General features: G+C 51.0%; 1 protein-coding gene across 3 annotated transcripts in view; it reads right to left on the bottom strand.

Moving 5' to 3' along the window:
- Nucleotides 1-1,131: 1,131 nt before the first annotated feature.
- Nucleotides 1,132-15,251, bottom strand: part of MTMR1 (myotubularin related protein 1) — a 72,487-nt gene continuing 58,367 nt past the window's right edge. For 2 of the 3 annotated variants that reach the window (XM_007452118.1, XM_007452117.1), the window contains exons 14-16: nt 12,413-12,526; nt 8,544-8,720; nt 1,134-1,295 (exon numbers count right to left, since the gene is read on the bottom strand). In XM_007452118.1, the coding sequence (XP_007452180.1) occupies nt 1,134-1,295; nt 8,544-8,720; nt 12,413-12,526 (453 nt within the window). Of the gene's footprint in view, nt 1,296-8,543; nt 8,721-12,412; nt 12,527-15,251 lie in introns of all 3 variants that reach the window. The other variant, XM_007452119.1, reaches the window with a different exon arrangement.

The raw sequence follows: 15,251 nt of genomic DNA, 5'->3' as shown, positions 1-15,251 counted from the left end.
AGCCCCCCCCCCCCCCCCGACTCAAAGGCAAGCTTAATTCCTGCAGCGCTGGGGTCCCGGGCGGGGCTGGCAGGAATGGGCGCGGCCCTGGGCACCAGGAGGAGGAGGGCGGGGCGCAAATGTGCAAGATTCTGCGTGGCGCGCCACGCGGAGCAGCTCAGAGCTCTAGCTCTAGGGGAAGGACCAGCTGACGGTCAATTAATTCCTGCCCAGACTGACGGAGTCCCAGAGCCCAGCCAGTGAGTGAAGGTGTGAGAGAGATGGGGAGGAGAGGCCCGAGCGGCCCTGAGATGAGGAAACGGGGTGGGGGGGGGGGGGGGGGGGGGCGAGTGCTCTGCTTTCGGCTTCCGAAGTCACAGCACAGTTGTTGCTTTAAAACACCGACATGCAGTGACGGAGATAAACCGAGTTGAAGGGATCTCGATAGAACGGGAACGATTATTTCAGACAGCGGATAACAGGCGACAGCAGACCCGCTGTGACAGAGAGCTGTCAGCAGTGGGAAGTGGCAGGTCCCAGAGTCGGGTGAGGACAGAACACGCGGCCTTAAGTGGCCACATTCAAATTGTGCTTCAAATGTACCACGTAAAAGTTAGCATGAGCTTGGTTTGAAAATTCCTCACCCAGTCCCGTCAAGCAGATGCCTCCTTGGGTGACTAGTCTAAACATAAAAAAAGGACGTAGGAAAATAAAGGCATGTTTCTCTTTTTTAAAAATACCTTATATGTACACAACAGGAAGTGGTACCGGAGGACCCCTGGCGCGAGGAGACCCTGGGGAAGACGGTAACGGCCTGTCTTCCCCGGCACAGAGTTAACTGAGAAACCCTGGAGGGGAGCAGAGAGCAGGAAGGAGCCATGGGGCTGGCCACGGCCTCTAGGGGAGTGGGGTGGCTTTTCACGAGGATTCCCCACCTTGAGCCTGAGCCCCGCGTTCCGCTCGCTTGAGTGTCCCCCACTCGGCCCTGGGAAAGCGCTGGCAGGAGGGAAAAGGGTGTTGACGACACAACAGCACTTACGCTGTCCCCTAGCACACGGTCGGTCACTGGTGGGAAGCGCAGTCGAGATGTGGCGGGCACGGGCCTTAATCGGACAAGTCGCAGGCACCCCGCCCGGGCCGCAGGGACAGCGGCGTCAGACCGACGTGTGCACGGGCGTGACCGAGTGTGACGGTGAGGAGCCCCGCTCAGATGAGGCAGAGGCGCGCGCGGCCACCTCCCGCTGCAGGTCCTCCACCCGCTTCTGCAGCTCCGCACGGACGGCCAGCAGCTCCTTGAGGTTCTGGTGGATGGGCGTCTGCGGGCAGAGACACGGGTCAGCGCCGCCGCCGCTCCCCAGCCCGGTCCCTGCCTCCTGCCCCTCGCCCTCACCGCCGCGGGCCTGGCCATCCTCCCCAGCGGGCGCTCCCAACGCGCGCCTCGGCTGAGGCCACCACCCAGCAGCATCGATGGCCATGGCCCCGCACACCCCCTGCACCTCCGTTTCTGCATCTCCGTATGTCGCAATGCTAACTGAAAACCCTTCTGTTAAACCGGCACTTCCAGCACCTCGCAGCCACGTGTCTTCATCAGCCAGGACGGGCGCGGGCAGAAGGCCCTGGAGGGGGCAGTGCCGGGAGAGGGGCCCGGGCCACTGGCTCCCGTCCCTGTTCACAAAGCCTCTGCCGGCCACGCCAGCGCCGCCTCAGCCGATTCCTGTACCCGTCGATGCGCGGAGCAGAGAGATGCGAAGGGTGCTCCCGGGCCATGGGGCCTCCCAGCCTGACTCTTCTGGCCACAGCACCCACTCCCTCCCGCGCTCAGCTCACAAGCTGCCCTGGGCACCTGCCGCAGCCCAGACAGCCCAGACCTGGCATTGCCCTCGCGGAGCGAAGCAGGCGGGGGAGGGAAGTCGCCACCTGAGGGGCGAAGGGGGCATGGGGTGGGGTCTGGGGAGCTCCCCCTGCTTCCCCTCGGCCCCCGTCCAGCTCCTGCACAGCAGCCACCAGCCTGGGTCCTGAGCCCCAGCCAGGCTCCCAGACGCCACTGAACAGCCCCCAGTGGCTTCTTCCCGCCGGCCTGAAGGTAAGATCCTGACCTTGGCTTCCAGGCTCTGTGTGGTCTAACCCCAGCCTGGCCCCCCTCGTCACCCCTCCCCAAGTCCTGCCTCTTCTCCCCTCCTGCATTCCCGAACCTTCCAGGTTTTGGAAGATGCCACGCATGTGCTGTCCCTTCTGCCTGGGGCACTATCCCCCGACCCTTTTCACTCACAGGCTGGGCTTCATCCTACAGAGACTGGCCAGAAGGGCACTTGCTCTGGGCGGGGGGCTTTTGGAGACGCTGCACTCCTGCCACGCCTGCGTATCTCATCATGACCTCCCCACGAAGTCTGGGAGCCGTCCCATCAGGGGTGCCAGTGGTGACCACCCCAGTGCACGAAGAGGGAAGGTAGGAGACAGGTGAGAGAGACATGAGACCCGAGAGTGAGTGACCAGAGAGGTGAGCACATGCGAGGGATGAGGGACAGAGGAACAGGGACGACGGAGTCAGACAAGGCAGGGGCGGCGGGGGGAGGCAGCCAGGTGTCTGCAACACAGGAGGGTGCTCGGTAACCCACACAGAAGCAGCTCAGAACACACTCCTGACTTTGGCCCCAGGAAGGAGAGAGAGGGCGGCAGTGTGGGAGTCCGATGGCAAAGGCCCCCAGAACAAGGGAAGCTGCCTTGTTTGCTGCTGATTCCAGAGGCCGCTGCGAGGTGGAGAACAGCTCCCCTCTTAGCCTTGGACCTACTGGGTATTTTCTTGTTTTGTGGGACTTGATTCCAGTTGCTTTGCGATCAAGCTACCATTACTAACAGCCAGGCCCTGGGGTCAGAGAGAGGCGAGCCACGCTGGTAACACGCGACTTCACACCCACCCAGGCCCGAGACTCTCATCTCAGTCTCCACGCAGCCTTCGTTATCTTTTCTCACACGTTATCTTCATTTACAATAGACCAAAGGCATGCTTGTTTGAGAAAATGCCCATCTTGGGGCCAGTTGCCCAGCGCTAGCGTGTGTGACACAGAACGCCACAAGAGGCCCACACAGCCATCCTCTGATGGAGGCGCAGGCGGCCCCCTCCAGGCAGCTATCCTAGCCCCTCCTCAAAGAGGCCAGCCACCTTGTGCCCCTGCTTTTCTTTTCTGCCCCCCCACCCCCCCCCGCCTCTGCTCTGGCCAGCCCGGCTCTCTGCCCCATCACTGGACATGATCAGCCTTCATGCTGATCCCCTGGCCAGGCCCCGCTGCTGCCCTCCCCGTGCCTGTGCTGCGCTGCTACCATGAGCTTCCTGCAACGCCGCGGTGGCCCACAGCCCCTGCGATCGAGGCCTCACCTGAAGATGCAGGGGGGGCGCACAGAGCTAGACCACCCCCTTACCGCCCTCCAAGCACTGTGCCGGGCTCTGTTGGGATCCGTTTGCCACTCGCACCCCCGCGAGGTCTCAGGAGGCTGGGGACCTTCCCCACAGCGGGCACTGACTCACCGCCAGAGTCGGGGTCTGGCCCTGGCCGGGGCGCCCCCGCCAGCCTCATCCTGGAGCAGCGATGCCTGCGCTTCTCATGATCGTCCTGAGCTGAGTGTGCTCAGATGAGTACGAATTCGCGTGCTTTCGAGAACAGGAGCGTGCAGCATGCAGGCTTGAAGAAGGAGTTGGGCCCTGTCCTCACCAAATTCGTGACCAGCACAGGGCCAGGCTGGTAGCGCCAGCAGAGGGAGCCAGGCGGGTGAGGGGGGCGGGGCAGTAGGAGACCTCAGCCCTGGTGTATTTCTAACAACACAACACGTAGGAAGAAGCTGCCAGAAGGCTAGAGGCGAGCCACGCTGGTAACACGCGACTTCACACCCACCCAGGCCCGAGACTCTCATCTCAGTCTCCACGCAGCCTTCGTTATCTTTTCTCACACGTTATCTTCATTTACAATAGACCAAAGGCATGCTTGTTTGAGAAAATGCCCATCTTGGGGCCAGTTGCCCAGCGCTAGCGTGTGTGACACAGAACGCCACAAGAGGCCCACACAGCCATCCTCTGATGGAGGCGCAGGCGGCCCCCTCCAGGCAGCTATCCTAGCCCCTCCTCAAAGAGGCCAGCCACCTTGTGCCCCTGCTTTTCTTTTCTGCCCCCCCACCCCACCCCGCCTCTGCTCTGGCCAGCCCGGCTCTCTGCCCCATCACTGGACATGATCAGCCTTCATGCTGATCCCCTGGCCAGGCCCCGCTGCTGCCCTCCCCGTGCCTGTGCTGCGCTGCTACCATGAGCTTCCTGCAACGCCGCGGTGGCCCACAGCCCCTGCGATCGAGGCCTCACCTGAAGATGCAGGGGGGGCGCACAGAGCTAGACCACCCCCTTACCGCCCTCCAAGCACTGTGCCGGGCTCTGTTGGGATCCGTTTGCCACTCGCACCCCCGCGAGGTCTCAGGAGGCTGGGGACCTTCCCCACAGCGGGCACTGACTCACCGCCAGAGTCGGGGTCTGGCCCTGGCCGGGGCGCCCCCGCCAGCCTCATCCTGGAGCAGCGATGCCTGCGCTTCTCATGATCGTCCTGAGCTGAGTGTGCTCAGATGAGTACGAATTCGCGTGCTTTCGAGAACAGGAGCGTGCAGCATGCAGGCTTGAAGAAGGAGTTGGGCCCTGTCCTCACCAAATTCGTGACCAGCACAGGGCCAGGCTGGTAGCGCCAGCAGAGGGAGCCAGGCGGGTGAGGGGGGCGGGGCAGTAGGAGACCTCAGCCCTGGTGTATTTCTAACAACACAACACGTAGGAAGAAGCTGCCAGAAGGCTTGGGTGCCTAAGCGACTCAAGACTGGAAAGCAGCGCTCCAGGGGCCCTGGATTTGGCAGCCTAAGACCACGAGCCGGGTCAGGGCACCGGGTCAGGGCAGAGCACCGCTCCGGGAGCTCGCCTGGGGGTGATTCAATCTCATCGCAGCGCTTGTGTCAGGGGCCAGCCTTGCAGAATGCCAAATCGAAGAGGAGAGGGAAAAAGCGATGAACACCACCTTGTCCCTGTGGCCTGGAGAAGGGGATCCGGGAGCTGAGACGACAGACCCAGAGGCCTGGAGCGGGGGCGGGGCGGGTGACAGGAGGCCGCCAGGCGCCAAAGGGGCCGTCGCGGGACTGACTTTGGCTGCACGACTCCAGAGTCACAAGACAAGACACGTGGGTTACTCACAAGAGGGAAGGGGACAGGTTTGGGGACCATGCTTGTGAGGTGGCCTTTTGAAGGCCACGGCCGATTCTTAACTGTCCATATACCATGGAACTAACAGGCGGGGTGCTCGTCGGCACAGGCGTGAGCACAGGACGCCTGCAGTTGGTGACTGATGGCTTACTGGCCACGAAACTGAAAACCTGTATTCTGAATACTGACCACTGACCAAAGAAGTTGCCTAACTGTATACTGTTTGGTTTCATGGGAAAAGAGCTGAGACTGTGCCTCAACTTCAGATGTTGTTCAATAAAGGGAACATTTTACAACTCCTAAAAGTTGGCATTTCTGCGACTCAAAACACACATTACCCCTCCGAATGGGAGAAAATATTTGCAAATGAAGCAACTGACAAAGGACTAATCTCCAAGATTTACAAGGAGCTCATGCAGCTCAATAACAAAAAAACAAACAACCCAATCCAAAAACGGGCAGAAGACCTAAATAGACATTTCTCCAAAGAAGATATACAGACTGCCAACAAACACATGAAAGAATGCTCAACATCATTAATCATTAGAGAAATGCAAATCAAAACTACAATGAGATATCATCTCACACCGGTCAGAATGGCCATCATCAAAAAAATCTAGAAACCATAAATGCTGGAGAGGGTGTGGAGAAAAGGGAACACTCTTGCACTGCTGGTGGGAATGTGAATTGGTTCAGCCACTATGGAGAACAGTATGGAGGTTCCTTAAAAAACTACAAACGGAACTACCATATGACCCAGCAATCCCACTACTGGGCATATACCCTGAGGAAACCAAAATTCAAAAAGAGTCACGTACCAAAATGTTCATTGCAGCTCTATTTACAATAGCCCGGAGATGGAAACAGCCTAAGTGCCCGTCGTCGGAGGAATGGATAAAGAAGATGTGGCACGTATATACAATGGAATATTACTCAGCCATAAAAAGAAACGAAATTGAGCTATTTGTAGTGAGGTGGATAGACCTAGAGTCCGTCGTACAGAGTGAAGTCTGTCAGAAAGAGAGAGACAAATACCGTATGCTAACACATATATATGGAATTTAAGAAGAAAAAAATGTCACGAAGAAACTAGGGGTAAGACAGGAATAAAGACACAGACCTACTGGAGAACAGACTTGAGGCTATGGGGAGGGGGAAGGGTGAGCTGTGACAGGGCGAGAGAGAGGCATGGACATATATACACTACCAAACGTAAGGTAGATAGCCAGTGGGAAGCAGCCGTATGGCACAGGGATATCGGCTCCGTGCTTTGTGACCGCCTGGCGGGGTGGGATAGGGAGGGTGGGAGGGAGGGAGACGCAAGAGGGAGGAGATATGGGAACATGTGTATATGTATAACTGATTCACTTTGTTGTAAAGCAGAAGCTAACACACCACTGTAAGGCAATTATACCCCAATAAAGAAAGATGTTAAACACACACACACACACACACACACACACACACACACACACACACACACACACATATTACATCCAGAACCCTGGTGTTCGGTAGGTAGAAACGTGCTCTGGCCCTGCTGGCGCCCGGCATGTCCGCGCCGGTGTGGCTGTGCCCGCTGCCCTGGCCACTTCAACATGGGAAGCAGCTAGTGGCCCCATGCCCACGTTAGACATTTGCCTCGTATGCGGTGACAGAAGGGCCCTCAGAGTAAGTGCAGGGGCGCGTCAGGTCAGGGAAGGTTTCCTAAGAAAAGGTTCTCTGAGCATCCCCTGTTGGCATGGTGTGAGGCCGAGGGCAGGGAAGGCATTCTGAGGTCAGAGGGTTTGAGGGGCCCCTGGCGGGATGCGGCATCCATCGCAGGCCGGGAGACGGGCATAGGTGGGGGGCGACGGGAGGCCCGGTTCAGGGGCCGCTCCGGGAGGAGGACAAGTACTGTGCTGAACGGGCCGTGATGGTGACACATTCTGGAGAACAGTCCTCAGGTCTCCAGGGCGGCGCCGCCAGCTCACTCAGAGGGTTAGAGGACAAAAGGGCTTCCATAGCTGAAGCTTCGCGGAACTGATGCACGGAGCAAGGAAGCAGAGCAAGGGAAAGACGAGGCGAGTGGCGAGGCGAGGAGAGGTGAGTGGTGAGCCGCGCACAAGCAGGAGGTGGTGCCCCAGGCGGCAGGCTGCACTGTCAGGACGGAGCCCGAAGCCAAGGCTACAGCAAGCGAATTTCTAGCATGGAGGGAAGGTTAGTGAAGTGACGGCCTTGTCAACGTTCACATGCCACGCAACTGAGAGGGACATGAACAGTTCAGTCCTCCCCGTGGTTAGTGGGGCTTGGGGACTATTACAGGTGTCCCCCCCCTAAATTCATTAAGTTGAAATTCCAACCCTCAGTACCAAAGAATGTGACCTTATTTGCAGAGAGAGTCTTTACAGAGGTAATGAAGTTAAAATGAGGTCAGTAGGGTGGCCCTAATCCAGTATGACTGGTGTCCCTATGAAAAGGGGAAATCTGGACACAGATACACATAGAGGAAAGATGATGTGAAAAGGCACAGGGAGCAGATGGCCGTCTACAAGCCAAGGAAAGAGGCCTGGAATGGATCCCGCCCTCACGGCCCCCAGAAGGAACCAACCCTGAGACACCTTGATTTTGGACTTCCGGCCTCCAGAACTGGGGGACAATACATTTCTGTTGTTTGACCCACCCAGTCTGTGGGACTTTGTCACGGCTGCCCAAGCAGGAGGAGACAGATGAAACATGCCTGGAGAGGCTCTGAAGGCACAGAGCAAGAGGGAGGGATCAGGCAGGAGCGGGGCAGAGAGGAAAGGCGTATCTGCCCATCCGGGGCCGACAGAAGTGATGAGGTCAAACTGGGCCCTGGAGACGTGCCCCTGGCGCACGGCCAGTAAACCCAAAGATAATTCAACTTAAAAAAAAAAAAAAGCCCAGAACCCTCAGTAGAAAGCCATGTGCCCGTGGAGGTGAGGGCTGGCTGCCTTGTTCTCCTCAACCACACCCACCATGTCCCGGCCACCCAGCTGGAAGAGCTCAGCCACTGAACACCAAGGGCGACCACAGCTTGGCTGCCTGGCCCTGCTGTGCACTGTTCTGTAATATTTTTTTCAATCTCAGGAGATGTTACAGTGAAAAGGGAGGGGGAAGCGACCCCTTCCTCAAGGGGGTGCGTGCTCTGTGACTCGGCACGTGCCCTCTTTCTGTTGGGCTACCAGAGTCTATAAGCTGTGACCGAGTCGAGTCATCGGAAGGACTGACAAATGCAGTGATTTACAACACTTCATCAGCTGTGTACCTTCACTTAATTCTACACCACCATCTTTCCTTGGGCAGAAAGATATGCTTTTTTTTGAAAAGAAAAACAAAAAGATACCTGAGGCCTCATTCGTGGATTCCATCGCACGTAATAGTTTACCCATAATTCCAAATGACTCAGACTAGTAACAGGATATAGGACGTGGTTTTCATAATTCACAAAGAAGGGATTAGAAAATTCATCCAGCTGGCTATTGATATAAGACCATAAAGATATAGTCTTTGTATATACATCCTGAAAAACAAAAAAGGAATACATTGAAATAAATTCAACTTTCCTTCACAGCCTCAAGAATTTGTACCACGTGGAGAAAAGGACTTGAATAACGAAGCGGGTTCAACTGATAAAAACCAGGAACGTTTACTAAGTCCCACCCCATCCCTCTGCACACATGACCCAAAAACAAACTAGTTACTGTCCTAGAAAAACGTACTGCTGAGTTAGATGACATCTGGCGACTCTGTCTGTTTGAAGGCAGAATGAGAACTTTCTAACGATCCCAGGATGATGGGGCCCATATTTAACAAATACATTTTTTATTCTTTTTTGCACCTTGCTTGTGTGACCCTTAATATTAAGGACCATAGGCAGAATTTACAGATAAGATTCCTTTCACTGGAAAATCATGGCTATCTGGGGGAAAGCCTGTGGGGTGGCAGGCTGAAGAAGCCTTATATAGAGAATATATCATTAAATTACAGACCCCCACCTCCCAATTTTACAGCACACTGTAACTTGGCATTGCTCGTCGGAATGCAGGCACCCAAACCCACAGGCATGATGGGGCAGAGCGACATTAAACGTGGATCAAGTACAAAAGCCAAAGTGAGAAAACAGTGAGGCCAGGAGTGTTTTCCACCATTCTGCTGCTCCCAAGCCAGCTGACTTCTCCCCAAGTTATCTAGACACAAGAGGCGAGGATCTCTTCATATTTTATATTTCATATTTACAAGAGAAACACCAGCAATAATTCAAGGGACCCCAAACAGCCAAAACAATCTTGGGGAAAAAAAGAACAAATTTGGAAGTCTCACACTTCCCAATTTCAAGACTTAACTGCAAAGTTGCAGTAATCAATACAGGTGGTACTGGCATAGGATGGACACACATAGACATACACATCAATGAAATAGAATAGAGAGTACAAAAATGAACCTTCACATTTATGGTCAACTGATTTTCAACAAGGATGCCAAGAAAACTCAACGGGAGAAAGACAATGTTTTCAACCAACAGTGCTGAGACAACTAGATAACCACGTGCAAAGAAATGAAGTTGAACCGTTACCTCACACCACATACAGAAAGTAACTCAAAATGGACAACAGGCCTAAACATAAGAGCTAAACTCTTAGAAGAAAACATAGGCTTAAACTTTCATGACCTTGAGTTAGACAATGGTTTCTTAGATATGACAACAAAAGCACAAGCAACAAAAACAACAAAAAAAACCCAGATAACTGGGACTTCATCAAAATTAAAGACGTGTGCTTCAAATGACACCATCAAAGAAGTGAAAATACAGTGCACAGAATGGAAGAAAATATTTGCAAATCGTATCTGATAAAGGACTTACGTATGTAAAGAATACATAAGGAACTCTTTCACTCAATAATAACAAGATAACCCAAATAGAAATGGGCAAAGGATCTGAATAAACATTTGTCCACAGACATATACAGTTGGCCAATAAGCGCCTGAAGAGATGCTCAGCATCATTAGTCATCAGAGAAATGCACACGAAAATCACAATGAAATACCACTTCACACCCAACTGGGATGGCTAGAATCAAAAAGATAAACAATAACAAGTGTCCACAAAGACGTGAAGAAAATGGGACCCTAAGACATTGCTGGTAAAAATGTTAAATGTTGCAACTGCTTTGGAAAACAGTCTGGTGGTTCCTCAAAGGGTTAAACATAGAGCTACCATATGAACCCAGCAATTCGACTCCTAGGTGTCTCCCCAAGAGAAGTGAAAGCATATGTCCTCACAAAACCTTGAACATGAATGTTCATAGCAGCAGTATTCATAAGAGCCCAAAGTAGAAACAACCCAAATGTCCATCTGCTGATGACTGGATAATCAAATGATGGTCTGTCCATACAATGGAATATTATTCAGTCGTGAAAAAGGAATGACACACAGGTATGTGCTAAACATGGATGAGCCTTGAAAACAGTATGCTTAGTGAAATCAGCCAGACACAAGAGGACAAATACTGTATGATTCTATTTATACAAAATGTCCAGAAGAGGTGAGTTCACAGAGACGGAAAGTAGATTAGTGGTTGCCGGGGGCTGGGCGGAGGGAGGAATCGGGAGTGACTGCTAACGGGTATGGGATTTCTTTTTGGGGTGATGAGAGTTTTATGAAATTAGATGGTGGGGATGGTTGCACCCTGAATATACTAAAAACCAATGAACAGTCCACTTTAAAAGGGTTAATTGTATGGTATGTAAGTTACATCTCAAGAGAGCTGATTTTTTAGAGTACATTTTGATTTTAAAAAAAAAGATAAGACCATAAGGATTTAAATTCTACATATGAACCATATTGTTCTGTTGACATTTTCTTTAAAAACAGCTTTATTGAGATAAGTCACATACCATAAAATTCACTCATTTAAATTCTTTTTCTTCATTAGGAGGTTAACAGGGCCCCATCACACTGGGCCCTCAGGAGTGTGGGCTTGACCCTGATCACAGTGGGAAGCCACAGGGAGGTTTCAAGCAGAGGAGAGGCACGTGACCAGTCTGAAGTTTGGGAGTGCTGCCCTGGTCGTTATGCTTGGATTCACTGGAGGTCAGAAATGCTCGCTTCTGGGCAGCTGCCTTAGTTCCAGATGCAAGACTGCGGGCTGGGTAGGCTTCAACTAGGCTTGTCGTGGTGGAGTAGTGAGGGGTGGCCAGATTACAAATCCATCCTGGGGACAGGGCTGGCAGTACTCACTGAGGGACTGAACATGGCAGCTGAGGTGAGGGCGAGGGAGGGATTGAAGATGGCCCCTATGTATGTGGCCTTAGCATCTAGATGGGCAGAGGTGCCACTGAGTGGGATGCAAAAGGGTGGGGGAGGAAGAGGAAAACAGCATTTGGATCCCCAAGACAGATGAAGCTATCTGGAGAGAGAACAAGAAGAGGACCTGGGCCCGGGCAACTCCAAGTTTAGAGATGGGTTAAAAGGGAACAGACTGAGCAGGGAAGGCCAGCGAGGTGCGGGAGAACCAGAGAGGGCATGGGGTGGGGGAGTGGTCAGCTGTGCGCTGAGAGGGAGGGAGGCGGGCTCTGGGGGCCTGCCGTTTTCTCCTAAGTTCTCGAATGTTCTAGCACACTAAACCCGCTGGCAGAAGTCCTTTTCTATGAACCAGAGGACACTCTTTAAGCTGCCTTCTCCCAATGCTTCCTCACTTTTGATCATTTCTGTCTTTTATCCCAAAGTGAGGAGAAAAGGAAGAGGTAAATCTAACAGAGAAGCTTGGTAACTGCTCCTTTATCAGCTTGATGGAAACAAAGTTGAGCTTGCTACCTCGGGAGAGGTTTGGGCTCATCTACAGACTTCCTTGTCCACGGTCTCCCAGTACCCTTCTGCCCAAGAGCACAAAGAAAGACGAGCAGCATCACAGCATTTGGAGACTGGGGGGTCCAGAGCCTAGTCCTGACCCTAGAGACCTCAGGGAGCTGTGGGCCCCCTGGGCCCCCGCACCCATAAAGGAAGGGGCTTTCGTCAACTCAGCTGGAAGATTAGACACATGCGCTGGGGCTGGTGAACCCTGGGAGGGCATTTCGTGCAACCCCTCCATTTACAGACAGCAGCAGGGTGAGACCCAAGTCCCCTCTCCATTTCAGTCCCCCTTCTGCAGTGGCACTTAACGGGAAAGGCACTCGAGCAATCAGGAAAGCCAGAGGATATAATAATACACTTACCTCTTTCAGTCGCTGCTGTTCAGAGTTGCACAAGAAAGTCCCAAAGAGACAGCTATAAAGGTGATCCAAAATTGTAATCAAGAATAGTTCATTAAACTCGAATGCTGAAGGAAACTTAAATGGAGAGAGAAATAAGGTTTAGTTTTAAAGTTCAATTTCTAAAACAAACTGGTACTAATATTTTTGTGAAAGACAGCTAAGCTACGACTTGGAACATAGTCAAAGATTAAAAGGAAAAGTGAGGCCATGTAGAACTTAATTGTCTCTAGTTTCCGGGCCAAGCTTACAGATCTGGCTGAGAAACAACCTGGAGCAACAAAAACTGTTGTACTTTTCAGCGCCTAAGAAAGCTTACGGAGCTTCCACTTCTCGCCACGATGACAGAACAGCCTGCGCTCATCCTTCTGCCAGAAACAACTAGAGAGCTGGACAAAATACATGACCCAGCTGTTTGTAGACACTGGCAACAGCCAGGAGCACAGGACTGTGAGGACCACACCCCGCCCCAGCTCAGAATGGAAACCAATGAGACAAGTCCTACTATTGCCCCAGCTTCCCTTGTGGAAGCACATTCTGAGTCACAGAGAAGGGAGGGGGATTCCCAGGTAAGTGACTGAGGAAGAAATAGAAAGTCCTTTTCTATTAAACAAACAACTCGAAATTAAAAACCTTCCCACAGAGACAACTCCGTGGACACACATCCCCAGATTCCTACCAACATGTAAGCACACTGAACCTGGCAATATATAATGTAAAAGGGGTAACACCACATGACCAAGTGGGGTTTGTCTCAGGAATGCAAGGCTGGTTTAAGATTTGAAGATCAAGGTTACCAAAAACAAAAAAAACTATTATTGTAATTCGCTATATTAACAGAATAAGGAGGAAAACCACATGATCCTCTCAATTGCCGTTTCAGGTAATTTTTAATGGGGCTAGCAGAATTCCAGCAAAGAGTTACCATTGTCGTGAGGTTCTAGCCAGTAGCTGACATTTAGTAGCCATGATAGAGACGATCTGGAAATGATGATAATGATCCTAGCAGCAGGCATGTACTGGGAGCCTACCATGTACCAGAATTCTAATGTAAAAACACAGTGAAATATTCATCACCTATTCAATGAAGCAAAGGCAATTAGAACAAAACCAAATAGAATTGCCCAGCATATTTTTGTGCATCAGTGTACTTTAAAGATCTATTCCCTAATCAGAGATGTTTGCACACTGTCACAACTAATTCTGTCATCTCTAGAGTGACAACCAGAGTCACTGATGGAAAGTTTATTTTTTAAGCTTATCTTTATTACTTTACTAGACCAGAGACAAGCTTCTCAGTTCGAAACAATGGTCAATACAGGACTGTCCAAACTCCATCTGAAAGTGTTATTTTCCTCACCAGGCTATGACATTAGCCAACCTAAGGAATTCAGCTCAGCTGCCCTAGATTAAGATTTGCCTCTGTCTACCTTAAGGACTGCTCTCAGAGAAACACACAACTTTTTTTTTTAATCTTGTTCTTAGATGAACTAAATCAATGATGAACCAAATCAATGATGAACTAAATCAACTAAATCTGGCCAAGTACATTATGTCAATTTTTTCTAGTATTTTTCTACGCAGCTTAGTCATGCTCTATTTATGTTATTGGCACCAAGAAATTTATGAATTTTAAGCAAAAATGTAACAGTTACATATATACTGAAGCACTTAAATCAAGGATAGAAATGGAAGGTCTGTATTTCATTTTCAAACGTTTAAAAATAACATTTATCAACAGGACAGCAAAGCTTCTACTGACATATTTTTGAAGTCATATGAGACTTTAGTCCTAACCCTGAGCCCGCATTCTGGATCTGGGAGCTTGGTTGGGCGGGCCGTGGAGGGGGGCATCGCCACTGACTACAAGCCTTACTCTGGCCAAGTGGGTAGCAGGTATGGGAAGTCAGGGTGGGCGGGGCTCAGCCCAAGCCGCTTGGCACCCGAAACACGGGGACACAAAGGCCCCATCTATTCATGTTAGGTCAGGACTGCTATTCGCATCCGAAGGGCATTGTGGTGTTAAACTCAGTTCAGGAAACATTTCATCAGAGGAAGTAGCAACCGCTAGATACAAATAAAAGATTAAAAGCCTCTGTGATTCACAGTTTCTTTTAGCCTTTTCTCCTGGAAACTATACCATACGCTTTAAAAAGTGTGGTCTCAAAAACCCCACAGAAATCCATAATGAAATTCTGCACCTCTTGATGGACAAAAACATCAACTATTAACCGATCCAAAAGGGTAAAAAGTCTGTTTAAACTGGGGTTATTGCAGAATGTCTTTGAGACTCTTCTCTGGAGTCCTTCAATGACTTTTTCCCTCAGTTCCTTTGATATCAATTTGTGCACACAGGCTAGTTCATTTCATTGAGATGTCTAACAACGTTACACTGACTTAGCTTATTTGATTTAGCAGTAGGAAAGCTAAAAATAAGTTAATCTTGTCACATTAATGCATCTTTTCTGACAAGCTACATATCTCTTTCACTTGTAACTTAATTCATAGTTAGACTGATTACTGGTGTGTCTCCTAATGCATTAACAATGGTATTTTAAAAGAAATTAATTATACACATTTCATGGACAGAATCTTAAAGCTTGTAAGAGGCATCTGAAACCTAACCCAAACCCCTCATTTTCTTTCTTAAAAATCAAACATTACAAAAATTATATAAATTAGACATGAAAATAGACACTAAGCAATATGAAGAATGGAAGTCAGTTTGAAGATGTTACACACACGCACGCACACACGCGCACACACACAGGCACACACGCACGCGCACGCACACTTTAGGCAT

Source organism: Lipotes vexillifer, unplaced genomic scaffold (genome assembly GCF_000442215.2).
Source record: "Lipotes vexillifer unplaced genomic scaffold, Lipotes_vexillifer_v1.1 scaffold1081, whole genome shotgun sequence".
NCBI lineage: Eukaryota > Metazoa > Chordata > Mammalia > Artiodactyla > Lipotidae > Lipotes > Lipotes vexillifer.
This window is presented reverse-complemented; position numbering and strand designations above follow the sequence as displayed.